This window comes from Erythrolamprus reginae, chromosome 2 (genome assembly GCF_031021105.1).
Source record: "Erythrolamprus reginae isolate rEryReg1 chromosome 2, rEryReg1.hap1, whole genome shotgun sequence".
Classification (NCBI taxonomy): Eukaryota; Metazoa; Chordata; class Lepidosauria; order Squamata; family Dipsadidae; genus Erythrolamprus; species Erythrolamprus reginae.
The window spans coordinates 211,967,478-211,983,422 of record NC_091951.1 but is presented as its reverse complement, the minus strand read 5'-3'; the positions used below and the strand labels follow the sequence as shown (position 1 = coordinate 211,983,422).

General features: G+C 43.4%; 1 protein-coding gene across 3 annotated transcripts in view; it reads left to right on the top strand.

The window, feature by feature from the left end:
- RASAL3 (RAS protein activator like 3) overlaps positions 1–15,363 on the top strand; it is a 91,885-nt gene extending 76,522 nt beyond the window's left edge. For 2 of the 3 annotated variants that reach the window (XM_070741648.1, XM_070741647.1), the window contains exons 15-19: positions 10,304–10,607; positions 10,921–11,043; positions 12,031–12,230; positions 12,917–12,992; positions 13,514–15,363. In XM_070741648.1, the coding sequence (XP_070597749.1) occupies positions 10,304–10,607; positions 10,921–11,043; positions 12,031–12,230; positions 12,917–12,992; positions 13,514–13,636 (826 nt within the window). In that variant the 3' untranslated portion in view covers positions 13,637–15,363. The remainder of the gene's footprint in view (positions 1–10,303; positions 10,608–10,920; positions 11,044–12,030; positions 12,231–12,916; positions 12,993–13,513) is intronic. The other variant, XR_011558170.1, reaches the window with a different exon arrangement.
- The last annotated feature ends 582 nt before the right edge of the window (positions 15,364–15,945 follow it).

Sequence of the window (15,945 nt, the reverse complement as noted above, 5' to 3'; positions counted from 1 at the left end):
GAAGTTCCCACACCCCAATACAGAACTAATTCTTTGCTCCTCCCTAGCCCATGCTCCCCATGGTCCTTTTGTGTGTAACCAATCTAGCACTGCCAGTGGGAACAGATGTTTGGACTGGTGAAATTCTATTCTTTAAAATGCCAGCATGAATCAGATTCCAAAATCCTCTGTTCCTCTTCAAATGTCAATTGCACCCTCCCAATTTCCCATCATAAAGGTATGCAGTTTTGTGCCCATTTGTTCCCAGCTCCCTTCCTCGATTGAGGGCAGAATGCCAACGAGACCCCAAGCTGAAGACAGTGCATCTGACATGCTGTCCCCCTCACCCCCTGACAAGAACATCAGTAAAACAGTAAATGAAATCAGTAAAACAAATGAAAAGACACAACAGATAGAGAAAGAAACAAGGAAGATGTACAGTTAGATAAGTGAGCTATTTTGGCTTATCAGGATATTGATTGTGGCAGCATTTGAGGAGTTCCACTGCTTTAATCTGCTTAACCCGTTCAGTTTCAGAGAGAGTAAAATCATTCCACATAACTAAATACAGTGGTACCTCGTGATACGAACCCCTCGTGATATGAACATTTCAAGATACGAACCCAGGGTTTGGAAATTTTTTGCCTCTTCTTATGAACTTTTTTCGCCTTACGAACCTGCCACAGATCGCAAAATGGCGCTCCGCTGGGCACCACCGCCCAGCTGTCACCTTTTAAAACAACCGGGGGGCTTCTTGGTGTTCTCCCGAACCCAAACTTTTGCTGAACTTTTCGGGTTTGGGTTCAGGAGGCCACTGAGAAGTGCCGCCGCCCGCCTGTCACCTTTTGAAACAGCCGGGGGGCTTCTCGGCGTTCTCCTGAACGCCGAACCCAGAAATTTCAGCAAAAGTTCGGGTTCAGGTTCCGGAGGCCACTGAGAAGTGCCTGGCTGTTTCAGAAGGTTACAGCTGGGCGGCAGCGCCTGACAGAGCACCGTTTTTGCGATCGGCGGCGGTGTTTTTGGCCGATCTGGAGGCTGAAACGGAGGTGGGGAATCCCAATAGGGAATTCCATGGGCGGAGCTTTGACATCATGAAGACGTCCTTCCTGGTCGGCCGAAATGTGGCCTCCAGGAAGGACGTCTGTCACCTTTTGAAACATCAAAGCTCCACCTATGGAATTCCCTATTGGGATTCCCCACCTCCGTTTCAGCCTCCAAATTGGCCAAAAACGCCACCGCCGATCGCAAAAACGGCACTCTGCCAGGCGGTGGCACCCAGCTGTAACCTTCTGAAACAGCCAGGCGCTTCTCGGCGGCCTCCGGACCCCGAACCCGAACTTTTGCCGAACTTCCGGGTTCGGCATTCGGGAGAACGCCGAGAAGCCCCCCGGCTGTTTCAAAAGGTGACAGATGGGCGGCGGCGCTTCTCGGTGGCCTCCCGAACCTGAACCCGAAAAATTTGGCAAAAGTTCGGTTTCGGTTTCGGGAGAACACCGAGAAGTCCTCCGGCTGTTTTAAAAGGTGACAGCCGGGCGACGGCGCCCAGCGAAGCGCCATTTTGCGATTTTTTCCCCCTTGCGCGCATTAATCGCTTTTACATTGTTTCCTATGGGAAACATTGTTTCTTCTTATGAACTTTTCACCTTACGAACCTCCTTCCGGAACCAATTAAGTTCGTAAGATGAGGTGTTACTGTATTGGAGTATCTCCTCGGTATTTCTCACAATCTAAAATGTCCTTAATTTCAAAATGTTGTTCCACCTCAATCATAAGTGGCTCAGGTGACAAAAGTGGTGTCGGGCACAGAGGGGACAGTTTTTCTGATTTTAGTACACTACAATGGAAAATTGGGTGAATGTGCCTAAAGGATTTCAGCAGTTAGAGTTCAACTAAGATTGGGTTGATGATCACTTTGATGAGGAAAGTGTCCTAACCATATTTAGGTCTCAGTTTTTATCTATCTATCTATCTATCTATCTATCTATCTATCTATCTATCTATCTATCTATCTATCCATTTTGTTCAATATACCATACACATTGAAGAGAATAATCATGTAGTAATAAACATCATGGAAAGGATAGAAGAAGAAAAGAGGAGGAGATATATGAAAGGAAGAAAAGATACACAAGATATAGGAAAGACAATTGGACAGGGGACGGAAGGAACACTAGTGCTCTTATGCACTCCCCTTACTGACCTCTTAGGAACCTGGAGAGGTCAATCATGAATAGTCTAAGGGAAAAATGTTGGGGGTTAGGGGTTGACACTAGGGAGTCCAGTAATGAGTTCCATGCTTCGACAACTCGATTGCTAAAGTCATATTTTTTACAGTCAAGTTTGGAGCGGTTAATATTAAGTTTGAATCTGTTGCATGCTCTTGTGTTGTTGTGGTTGAAGCTGAAGTAGTTGTTGACAGGCAAGACGTTGCAGCATATGATCTTGTGGGCAATACTTAGATCATGTTTTATGCATCGTAGTTCTAAGCTTTCTAGACCTAGGATTGTAAGTCTAGTTTTGTAGGGTATTCTGTTTCAAGTGGAGGAGTGAATGGCTCTTCTGGTGAAGTATCTTTGGACATTTTTGAGGGTGTTGATGTCCGAGATGTGATATGGATTCCAGACAGATGAGCTGTATTCAAGGATGGGTCTGGCGAACGTTTTGTAGGCTCTGGTGAGTAGTGTGAGACTGCCAGAGCAGAAGCTGTGTAGGATCAGGTTAACAAGTCTAGAAGCCTTTTTGGTGATATTGTTGCAGTGGGCTTTGGCACTTAAGTCATTTGATATTAGTATTCCAAGGTCTTTAACTGAGTGGGGGTTGTCTGTGAGATTTTGTTTATTCAGTTTATATATGTGGAGGATAGAGCATTTGTTGGTTGATATTTGAAGTTGCCAGGTGTTAGACCAATCTAAGACAAAGTCGAGGTCTTTTTGGAGAGTAGTTGTGTTGTCCGGGTTTTGAAGAGTTTTACATCATCGGCAAAAAGAACACAGTTGCTTGTGATATGATTGCAGAGGTCATTTATGTAGAGAATGAAGAGAGTAGGTCCAAGTACGCTGCCTTGGGGAACACCACTTTTAACAGGGACAGGGGTGGAAATGGCGCTTCCAATTTTGACAACTTGTTGCCTGTTTGACAGGAATGCTGTAATCAAGCTGTGGAGGAATCCTGAGATGTCATAGGATTTGAGTTTTAGGAGTAGTTTATCATGGACCACTGAATCAAAGGCTTTGCAAAAGTCAATATAAATAGCATCAATGGATTTACCTTGATCTAGGTGGGTAGTCCATATGTTTTTGCAGCGAAGTAGTTGTAAGTTGCAAGATAATTTCTTTCTGAATCCAAATTGTTTGTTAGAGAGTACATTATTAGATTCTAAGTGAAGGGTAATTGATTTATAATTGATTCCACGACTTTACATGAGACGCAGCATAGTGATATTGGTCTGTAATTATCAATGAGAGAAGGGTCTCCTTTTTTGAAGATGGGGATGACTAATGCTTTTGACCATAGCTTAGGGAGCATGCTGGTCCTTAAGGATTTTTGGAAGATAATGCTTAGAGGTACAGCTATAGCAGAAGAAAGCTTTTTTAGGAGGTATTTATTTATTTATTTATTTATTTATTTATTTATTTATTTATTTATTTATTTATTTATTTATTTATTTATTTATTTATTTATTTATTTATTTATTTATTTATTTATTTATTTATTTATTTATTAGATTTGTATGCCGCCCCTCTCCGAAGACTCGGGGCGGCTAACAACAATAAAGAAAACAATGTAACAAATCTAATATTAAAAAATAATCTAAAAACCCCAATTTAAGAGACCAATCATACAAACAAGCATACCATGTATAAATTCTATAAGCCTAGGGGGAAGGGAAAAAATTTCAATTCCCCCATGCCTGATGACAGAGGTGGGTTTTAAGGAGCTTGCGAAAGGCAAGGAGGGTGGGGGCAACTCTGATATCTGGGGGGAGCTGGTTCCAGAGGGTCGGGGCGGCCACAGAGAAGGCTCTTATCCTGGGTCCCGCCAAATGACATTGTCTCGTCAACGGGACCCGGAGAAGGCCAACTCTGTGGGACCTAACCGGTCGCTGGGATTCATGCGGCAGAAGGCGGTCCCAGAGGTATGCACAAAGACCATCTGGTCTGAATGATAGAGAAGGTTTGAGGTCTCGGATTGCTTTTTCAACACGGTGTACAGTGAAATTGATTTGGGTTAGGTGGTTGAGAGAGTTTGAGGTGCAATTTGCGAAGATGGGGGATGAGCCATTACTGTTAACAAAGACAGAGCCAAAGAAAGAATTGAAGAGGTTACCTTTGGATGGATCATCATGGTATTCTTTGTTGTTGGGTCCTACAAGAGGTGGAATAGGTCTAGACTCATTGAATTTGTTGTAGATGAAGTGGTAGAAGGCTCAGTTAGATTTGGTGCGAAGGAGGTTTTCCTCTTGTTTGCTGTGATAGTTGAGACGTTCTGCTTTTATTTGCTGGCATATGCTTTTGTAGCAGCTTTTGAAGTTGGTTACTTGGCCTTTTTTGTTTTTACGCCAGAGTTCTTTTTTTGGTTTGTAGTTTCCTTATTGAGACAGGTAAGTTAATTTTGCTTTTACCTCTGGTTGATGTTAGTGGTACATGTAGTCTGATAAGTCTTTTAATTTGGAGTAAGAATGTGATGTAGAGATAAGCAATAGTGTTGCAGTTAGAAAATAAAGTTTGCCAGTTAGGAATTGAGAGATTGGCATCTATGAGTTCATAGTTGGCTTTCCTAAAATTGTACTTGGGTGTTTCATTGTTCAGGTGTTAGGGTGGTATAGATTGAGGCTGAAGTTAATCATACTATGATCGCTGTTGGAAAAGGGTTCTTTTACATGCAGTCCATATATAGCACTATTGCTATTACAGAATATGAGGTCAAGACAGATTTGAGTCAAACCCCAAGCTGATGATGGCATTGTATAATGCAGCATGGATTGGTTCCGTGCTGCATTCATTTAGGGTCCAGTTGATGTGTGATAGGTTGAGGTTGCCAAGGAAGATAATGGGGTATGGGCAGAAGGTTGCCCATGTTAGTAGTGAGGTTAATTTGGTTGCATGATTGATGTTGTAGTCAGGAGCTCTGTAGCACAGTAGGAAGCAGAACATGGTATTGAGGAAAAGATCACATATAATGGTTTCAGGGAGTATGTTCTGGTATAAGCTCAACTTTTCCCAGTCAGATAACTCAGCACAATAAGGTATCACAGATCATTTTATTACAGGCATTCTCATAATAACTCACAGTTATGATGCAATTCTTCTGCAGTATAATCTTTCCCATTGTGCAGGTAAAAAGAGGTTGAATTGACCCAGGCTCTAGGTGTAGCATCTACATGTTGGCTGGCTCAGTGAATGAAGACAAAGACCCTCTGGAATGTTCTCTCCAATTACCCCTCATCCCGAGTCAGAGCCAATAGGAATACACAAATGTGGTCACATGTAAAACTACATTACCCAGAGTGCAATTTCACTACATTTCCCCTAATGCAATATCCTAAAGAGACATGCCTAAATACAGTCCAACTACCTCTGTCTCTGGGGACAGCACACTCCCCGCCTGGAATTTGTAAAATTCCACACTAACTAGCGAATAAATTGAAATAAACAAAGATATAGGCTAAATACTGCAGCTTAACTATCTTACTAAGGTAAACAATGCATAGCGTAAGCAATGTAACATAATTATCCAATTGACTAAATAAAGGGCATAGAATAACAGTCTATCCAAACTAAATAACAAAGGTAAATGAAGTATATCATCAAACAATGCAAACACTGAGGTAGACACAAGGCATGCAAAGCTTGAGGTTCAGTCTTGAAGCTCGATCTGTCTTTTCAGCAAGACTAGGTTGGTGACTGGTATGGCATAGATCTTCTTAGCGAACATCTTTTGCGCTGGGCAGAACTTAGAGCACAAGTCCCATGTGCCAAGAGTTTGGAGATGTGTTCTTGTCCTGCAACAGGACAAGGAACAGGTACAACCAGGACAGGAACACGAACAGGAACAGATTAACAGGAACAGGTGCAATCAGAACTGGAACAGGAACTGGATCAGAATCTGGACCTGGAAGAGAAACTGGAACAGGTTCCACAGGATAAGGAACAGGAGCAGATGCCGTAGGAACTGGAACAGGATCAGGATCGAAAACTGGACCTGGATCTGGGCCTGGAATAGAAATTAGAAGATGTTCCACAAGAACAGGAGCAGAAGTAGGAACAGAAGCTGGAAAAGAGGCTTGGAAGTTATGCTTCCCGCCGTAGATTCAGGTATATGCCATGGCTGTTATTGTTTGCATGGATGCATCTGAGGAAACATGGAGCTCTTTTTGTCATGGTGGCAGGCAGGCATTGTACACTGATGCCTTGAAGACTACTCAGGGAGGTATGTCTTGACTCCCTTTTTCATTTCTGCTCTAGCTTTTGTGAAAGGTACACTCCAGAGAATGGCAAGTATCACCATTCTTTGTTCCTTTTAGGAGATGGAGTAAGTTCAGTGTGTCCGTTCTGGATCATCTTGTCCATGAACTCCACCAGATGAGCTTTGATTTCAGGCTTCTTTTTCATAAGTCTTCTCAGGTTAAAAAGGTGGGAGGAAGCTTGCTCATGGTTGTTAGGCGAGTGTTGAAAGGGCAGTGGTACAACCCAGCTTCCGCTAGTGTCTTGTTTAAATTCTCCTCCCATGAGCTGTGGAGAACATTTGTCCTCTATTGAGGTGGCTAAGTCATTATCCTCCTTGTTGGTCTGGAGTACTGTCACTTCTAGGACAGGATTGTCTTTGAAAGTTATGAGCTCTTCTTGGCATGGCTTCAAGTGGATTATACTGCTTGCTACTTCAGGGAACGCGATTTGGCTGTGATAACCTGGCAACTTGTCGCATTCTTTGGCAGTGGTGGTAGTGTGAATGTTGCACTCCCCTCTGATGATTCTACGCAGTATCCAGTGGTTTTCCTCCCCGCCATGCGCTGGTATCCAGTGCACGCTGACATCGTGTAGCGTGCTTCCTCGGTCTGGATGTCAAAGAGGTCAAGAAATGCAGACCTAGATAATGATTGGTTGCTTTGTGTGTCTATCATTGCATACGGTTTCACGGCCTTTTCCAGGCATACCTCTGGATATATCTGGTGTCCCACATTCAAGGGGTCTTGCAGGTTTGACGGTAATGTCTCAGCTTCAGCATTGAGGTTACACTTCACAATTGCTTGTGAACCTTCTGGCTGGGACTCCTTCACCGCTGCTGAAGGATCTCCTTGGTTACTCTTAGTGACTTGGTCCATCAGGCTATGTTTTGTAATGGTGAGGGAGGGATCTTGTGATACAGACTGTGCGATGTCACATATCTGACCTTTTGGTACTTCTGGCTGATGAGATTCACCTCCCTGCTGTAGCAAATCTTGTTCTTTTACATAGGCCTTGCCACTGTTGTTTGGGCCCGTCTTCTTACTCATCAATTGGTCAAGTTTGGCTATTTCTTTCTTTTGTTTGGCTACTTCTTCTTTTAGTTTGGCCATTTGTGCCTCATGATTGGCCTGTGCTCTGGCCATTTCTTTCTCATGGTTGGCCCATGATCTGGCCTTTTCTTCCTTTAGTCTCGCTAATTTACTAGTATGAACATTCTGAGAGCGGAAGTCAAAGATTATGTGAGAAGTTGTGCCACCTGTGCCACCAGAAAGCATCGTCCGGGAAAAACCACTGGATTGCTGCAGCAAGTAGCCAACCCTACTAGGCCCTGGGAAGAAATAGCGATGGATTTTGTAGTAGAGCTCCCCGAGAGCAAGGGTAACACTGTTATTTGGACTGTCATTGATTTGTTCTCCAAACAAGCCCATTTCATCGCTTGTTCGGGGCTACCCACAGTCAGACATTTGGCTAAGCTGTTCCTAAAACACATTTACAGGTTGCATGGAGCTCCCCACAGAATCATATCAGATCGGGGGGGTCCAATTCACAGCCAGGTTCTGGAGAGAATTCGTCCGCACCATTGGTTCCACCCAAGGACTCAGTTCTGCGCGTGCTATTGTGCGCATGCTATTGTGCATGCGTGAGTGCCCACACTCATAATTCAATGCCTGGGGAGGGCGAAAACAGCTTCTCCCACTTCTGGAGGCCAGAAATGGTCTGTTTCCCAACTTCTGGTGGGCCCAGTAGGCCTGTTTTTCACCCTCCCCAGGGTGCAAAGGCTTCCCTGGAGCTGGGGGAGGGGAAAAACACCCTCCCCCATCCCCCTGGAGGCTCTCTGGAAGCCAAAAACGCCCTCCCAAAGAGTCTGTGTGAGCCAAAAATTAGCTGGCTGGCACACACGTGCACATTAGAGCTGAGCTAGGGTGCCAGCTCACGTGCCAGCAGATATGGCTCCACGTGCCACCTGTGGCACCCCTGCCATAAATTCGCCATCACTGTCCTAGCCAATCATTCATGCCTTTTATATGACATTCAAACACTAGCATCCAGAAGCAGCTCCTCCTCTTCAGCTCTGGAAATGCTAATTCATTGCTGACAGGAATTGCTGACTCACCCATGCCAGGAAGCTGAAGGCCCTGGCTGTCATTCTGCCCCTGTCACTCTCAGGGGCCCCTGTCACTGTCATGTCAGGTGCCAGGAATACAGGACACCTGCCTCACCCCTCCACCACCTCTGCGTCCTCGGACTCGGAGTTCATAACTATTTGTGCAGGATGCGAATGAACCATCACACCTTATGCAGGTGTGTCAAAAGCCAGCCTGCACATGCATGCATGCTGACTGGCTAATCGGCGGGCACACACGCGCACTAGAACCCAAAAGTTTGACTTTTCCAGAGCGTGGCCCCAATAAATGTGCACACACATGATGTTTCCATAGAACCTTTTTTGCACTCAGTGCCGAAAGGTTTTGCCATCACTGTCCTAAAGTAATCATCCAGATTTAAGAAAAAATCACATGCCCTCAGAAAAGGCAGTAAAAAAAATAAGATACAATACCAAACTTGCAGCCTGTTTTTCAGCCATTTCTTCTATGGCTATGCCAACCCTTCTGTAAATAGCTGTTCAAGCCCCAGGAAAAGAAAGTACCCAGAGGTGGTATTCAGCTGGTTCTGACAGGTTCACCTGAACAGGTAGCGAGAATTTTAACTGATTCATTGAACTGGCAAACCTCTGGCTGGGACTGTCCCTGTCCGGTAGCCTTCTCCCATGCCCACCACATACCCCTCCTGCCTGCTAACCGCTCGCCCCACCCTCCTGCTCACCCTGCCCATGGATTATATATTTTGCCTTCACCATGTGGCCCAGCTAATTAATAAATAATAATAATAATTTATTAGACTTGTATGCTGCCCCTCTCCGAAGACTCGCCTGTGCACCTTGACCACTCTGCTCACCAAAGGAAAGAATGCCACCTGCTCACCATTCACCTCGCTCACCTTCATCCGTGTCTTGGTGAGGGTCCCTGGTGAGGCTTAGCCAGCAAGCCTCCAGCCGCCAGTAGTTTTCGGCTGCCTTCCAAGCAGCTCCATTGTGAAGTCATCCCTCTGGTATAAGGCTCACAATGTAACAAGCTTAATCCAGAGGCAGTTTCTGAAGGAGAGTGATGGGTTAGATGTTTTTCATGCTTTCAGGAAACATGTGGAGAGAGGATAAACAAAGCTGGAGGAGCCATCATTTCCGTTCCTTAATTGCACATATTGAAACTATAAGGATAAGATCACTCTTGAACCTCATTAATATAACAGAATGGGGCTTTGCTGGCAGGATAGTAGATTTTATGCTGGCATATTTTTCTGCTGATTAAAGGACCAGTGGGTTGCACTTTATTGTGGTCGGCCCCCTGTGCCCTTAATTTGATAGCACACAGAAATTGCCCTAAACTACTTTCTCTGGGTTAAGAAAATGGGATGGAGAAACCATTATGCAAAATGTGATAAAGTTATGCATCAAAACATAAGAATCAGGGGTAAAATTTCTCTTTCCTACTGGCTCACTAATGTGCATGTGCTCTGCACATGATCGCTTCACTCGCACATATGCCATCATCTGCATTGCACAAAGCCTTATGCGCGTACATATCCTGGTTTGTGGGGAGGGGATCGTCCACTGCCGGCACTACTGGCTCGCTGAACCACCCACCACTGTCACTACCAACAGATATGAACCACATAGAGCCTGCTGAATTTCACCCTTAATAAGGATGTATAGATATGGGCCAAGTTTCGGACTGAAGACTTAATCTGGAATTGAGATTGTCAGTATTGTTCTGAATTACTATGTCTTTTGCACAGCTGACTCTTCATTCTTTGTGTTTCAGATACACTGAGAAACAGAAACTAGGGTTTGTGCCCCCACGGGATCTGAGCAAGTATAGTCCTCTGATCAAGAGCCAGTCCATGACCAGCATCCAAAAGAACAGAGGCAAGGAAGAAATTCTGTCTCCTTTACATGAAAACAAAACCAGGAGCAAAGTGCAACGTACTCAGAGTGTGCCAACACAGACTAAGGCATCTCGACGTTTCCACAAACAGAGTAGCATAGAGCAAGTGGGTGACAGTAAGGACAACTCTCAGCCTTATGATTCCTCTTTATGCAATGGTAGCAGTCACAAGGCATCCCAGGTAAGCAGAGTTATGGACCAATTTGCTAAACTACTTTATTAAAATGTGGTCTTGATGGCCCATAACTCCCTTCCCTCCTCACTCCAGTTCTACAGAGAAGATCTGTTCAAATCCACCATTCAGACTTTCTCAACATTTGTCCATCTGAGCTTTAAAACCTGCATGGTTTTCTTATTTTCCTCGTTTTTCAGCACGGAAGCTCCATTTAAAGGGCATTTTGTATTGCAAGTGGATTAAAGTATTTTCATGTTTATCTAATTGTTCTTTATTCTTGTTCTCTTCAAACTTACCAAATAATGTTCTTCTGCTTTAGGGATGCTCAAAGCTCCACCCATCTGTATCGCTGCCCCAGAAACCATCAGTCCCTTGGTTACGACATTCTGAGGATGTATCAGGAATGCAAAATTGCCTATATCCCATGCCACCCCTGGAACAGGTATAGGAAGATTGTCCGCAGAGGACCACCCAAATGTTTAGTTTTCTGTTAATCTATTCCTTATTAAAAATCCACACACACGCACACATAAATGATGGTAAGCAATGTGTGCCATTGAAAGTTGCATACATGTATCTAGCAAAATAACTTTTAAAAAAGATGATATCATTCCATAAAAATAATAAATTACTACTGTCTGTCTGTCTGTCTGTCTGTCTGTCTGTCTGTCTGTCTGTTTGTTTGTTTATCCAATTCATCTATCTCACCTATAATTACTTTGGGTGACTTATCTTCATTAGGAATGTTTGGTCAATGACCCTTAGATTTGATAGGTCAATAGCCACATGTTGCAAAAGTTTAAGAAATGAAAATCTATTGCATGTTAATTTTCCTGAAAGAGAAACTGAAATATGCCTTCATAAGAGAGTAACTGAGACCCCTGTGCAATGGGCAGTTGACCTGTTGCACTGGCCAATACCGAAAACAACCTCAGACACTTTTCTTGCTTTGGGTTCACACGTTTACATTTCCCAGTTCTTCCCCTGAAGTTTTCTAATGGCGGAAGACATGAAACATATATTTTTCTGTTGTTAGCAGTAACAAACTTATGTTCAAAAGGTAGAGATAGCCATTCTAATTTACTAGGGAAATATTATACAAAAGCAATGTCTAAACCCTGAAAATCTTTCCCCTAATTGAGGGAAGATGAGACTAGGAAAGAAAAACCTCAAAGCTGCAATTTTATATTGGTTCAACACAGTGTGTTACTGAAGTTATCTTGTCAATTGAATCCAGTACTTTTTCAAGACTTCTTAAGACATAATTGGAGTCTTCCTTAAAATGAGAAGAGACTAAAACCTCCCCTTATCCAGCTTCTGTCTGTTATTGCATAACTTTTCCTCATTCTCTTAACCTTGAGTCTTTGCGTAGTCTTGAATCCAGGGGTGCTCTAAGCTTCATTACTGCCCCCTCTGTCCGACTCCCTAGTTTTCAAGACAGATGGAAATGCTGCAAATGAAGCTGAGTTCAGCCAGAAACAAACAGCAGCTCCTGGAGGAGCAGGTGAAGTCGCTGTCTGCCCAGAATCAAGCACTGCTGCAGGAGCAGGCAAGATTTCAAGAACGAGAAGAGATTCTTGGCAAGAGGCTAGAGGAGACAGAACTTTGCCTGGTAGAGCTCAGCAGCAGGTAGGAGAGCAGCAACAGGAGGCAGAGGCACAATGTCAAATGGGGTGGGGGGGGAGGATTGCTAGCCCTGATGGGAATTTTCATTCCATTCAGTGTCTAAGTTGCAATTTAGTAGGCAATGCAAATCCAATGGCAGGAGATAATGAAGAGAACAGTCCAGGGTTCCTGTTCTGGGAATCCAGCAGGGCATAGTTGGCCCCAATCCATTTATACCAAGCAGGAAGTAAAAAGCTGTTGGGGCTGATGAAGTGAAGTAAGCATCCATGGACTAATCGTTCCTGCCATTTCCCATGGCAAGACCAGCAAATCTGAGCTACAATCCACAGCTGAAGTCTTATACTGGGCTGAAAAACAAACATGACAGTGCAATCCGTCTTGGAAAACACAGTTTGATGAAGTATCTCATTGGCTGTGCCACTGATAATAATTCTCATATAGACTGGACATCTGGAAGTTTCAGATTGTGGAAAATATATCATTTATACAGAAAGGCTAATGTAGACTTCTCTTTGTTTTTCTAACTTCGATTTGTTATCAGTTTGCTTTTTTTATTCTGTCTTTTATCATCCCTGAAACTGTTGCCATGAGAATCTTGAGGGTCAGTGGCTAACTAGCAGGAGAAGGGTTGAAACCACAACCCATCTAAGTTGAGATCTGAAGGAAACCTGACTGCTATGTTTATCCAGGGTGTCCTGCACAGAGGCCAGCTGGAAGAAGGATCATGAAAAGCTACAAGTGAGCGAGGAGAAGGCCAAACAGCTGGTAAGAGCCCTCCAGTGGCAATGTGTAGCAAAGCGCATCCAACCTATGCAAAGGCTGTTTAAAGTGTTGAATAAATAACAGAAAGATGGTTCTAAATTATGAACAATAGGCTGAAAAACCAGCACAGAGCTAGCTAACATCCCACCTGGGTGGCAGCATTGTGGAAGCGGAGGTGTCAAAGAAAGAGAAGTTTGCAGTTAGGGTAAACAGTGAAAACCCCATCCTTTTTGTATGTGCATTGACACTACATGCAGATACAAAAGGAGTGGGGTTTGCACTGTGGCATCCACCATGTTGCTTCATTTGACCCTCCACTGGTAGATGCCATTATGCATTCCATGGAGAATTTCAGTAGGAAATAAAAAGCTTCTGTGATTGAGTTTGTACTTGACTTCTTCCTATCATGCATTACTAAGCCTCTTATGCCCACAGAGGTGGCAACCCCATTTCCTGGAGATTAATTTGCTTTAGATTAAGAAGTGGTGTGGCATGACTGACTCTCTCTAGCATGTGTCTTATAGGATCTGCAGGTATCCAGAATAGAAAGAGACCACGACCAACTTTTCCGTGCTGTTAGCCAAATGCTGGGGTATCAAGATAACCAATCACATTATGGCAACAACTCCCAGGGCTTGTGTGGATAATAAGACTGAGAATGGGAAAGGCATGTTTCCCACAAAGCTCTTGTATGGAATCCAGAGAAGTCAAAAGGATGGAAAAATGTGCCTTCCACTAAAAAGGACAGCATCATGTTAAGAGTTCTCAACAGTATTCAGCCATTGCTTCAGCTTCCAATCCATCCCTTCCTGAAAGTTTATTCACACACATTCCATCCTCCGGCTTAAAGATACCTCATTTACCATTTTCTCACTGCAGAACTGCCTTCACTTGAAAATGTTTTCCCTGAGAAATGGAAGAATATCTCAGTTCCAGATCATTCCCAACCTATGGGCAAAGAATTTCCAGAGCTTGAAAATATGTGGCTCTTCCAGTTGGCTAAATGACTCTATATCTCCATAGTACTGTGGCTGCCAGAAAGGCCAGACATCTTTATTGTACACTTCTTTTCTGTGCTTGTGACTTGGTTAGGGAAATAATTTTCTCTTACTCCTAATAGACCAAATGAAGGTCTTCAGTGAGTTTATAATTTTGTTGCTATGCAGTATTGTGGTTGGATCACAGCCAGCTCCTTTACTCACAGACTCTGAAGAGGAGGAACCAGGTTTGTCTGAACACCATAAGCCCCTGTGGCTGCCAGAGGAGTCAGATAGTGAGAGTGAGGAAGGGATGGAGATTGAGGGTCCTGCAGAGAATATGAAACACCCAGCTAGGACCTTGTCTGGGTCTGATGAGGAGGGGGAGATTGTGAATCCTATTCTAGATGCATGGGTGAGAAGAATGTATGGAAGACAAGAGCAGTTATGCAGACGTAAAGGGAGGCCTTGAATACTGCTGTGCAGTGTGTAATACACAGTGTTTAAAAGGGGAGGAGACTGTGAAGTTCCCTTCGCAGAAAATTAACGTTTATAACTACAAGAGGGAAAGAGTAAGTTCAGATTCTCCCCCCTCAAGTATTGCTGTAATCATGAAAAAATATAGTTTTGAGAAGTCTGTGGGTATTTCTGCTTCAGCTAAGCTAAAGACTTTAAGTTACAATTCTGTTTTAGAACATTCCTTATCGGTTTTGCTGCTCACTTTGAATTTTGGCAGTTGAAGGACATTCTTTGCTTTAATTTGTGGGTTTCAACAAGTTTGCTTGTACAATAGACTATTATACTTCCCAACTCTGTGTCTGAGTATTAATTGTAATCTAATTGCTAGCTGGTAGTCAAGTCAGACAAAGCATCCTGCTTTCTTTAATGTAACTTTGCTCTTTCCTTTCTGTGCGCTGAAATTTTATGAAAAAGTTCACACGAGACGTTTGGACAAAGAGAACAGAAATGTTTATTCTCTCTGGGTATACCAAAAACAGTTTGCAAAGCGGGTACTCTTCACAAGGGAAGGGACACTTGTACAGAAGCTAAAGAGCAGGTTATATAGGTTTTACAAATCACAAAGGTACATAGAATTTCTCAACTTATCATAGGGGTACACAGAATTCCTTGCCCAAATATGGTCCACATCCTGCCTCCCTCTCCCGGAGATGAATAGCACCTTATATGGTTTATTGGGTAAACAGCAAACATTTATCTTGTTAAACAGCAAACATTTATCTTGTTATTTAGCAAACATTTATCTTGTTAAAAACAGATCCCAAAATGACAGTCACAAGATAAGGAAAAACAGGAAATCCTAATCTTGTTAAAGACAGAAACTACAGACAGCAAATACTGATATTCTTAAAATAAAACTTAAATTATTTTATACACAATGGATTTTTCCTTCACTTTCCGTTTCCCTTCTTTTTCCCCTAGCATGCTCTTTTGTGACAATGAATACTCCAATCCCAAAGCCCCAAGTGTGAGTAATTCACAGTTGAGAGTGAGGTGGGGGAGCAGGACTTTCCCTTCCGTGCAGTCAGATGGTTTCAGGGGGACTTAACAGATTAACAGAATTTGAAGGGACCTCAGAGGTCATCTAGTCCAACCCCCCACCCAAGCAGGAGACCCTACACCATTTCTGACAAATAGCAGCCCAGTTTCTTCTTGAAAGTCTCCAGTGATTAAGCTCTCACAAATTCCAAAGGCAAGTTGTTCCATTGGTTGATTGTTCTCACTGTCAGGAAACTCATCCTTATTCCATTATTTCTTGTCTGGCCTTTGGGTGCTTTGGAAATAGGTTGATCTCTCCTCTCTGTAGCAGCTTCTCAAATATTGGAACACTGATACAAGGTCTCCCCTGGTCCTTCTCTTCACTAGATGAACCATGCCAAGTAGTTGCAATGGTTCATCATATATTTTAGTCTCCAGTCTCCTGATCATCTTGATTGCTCTTCTTTGCACTCTTTCTAGAG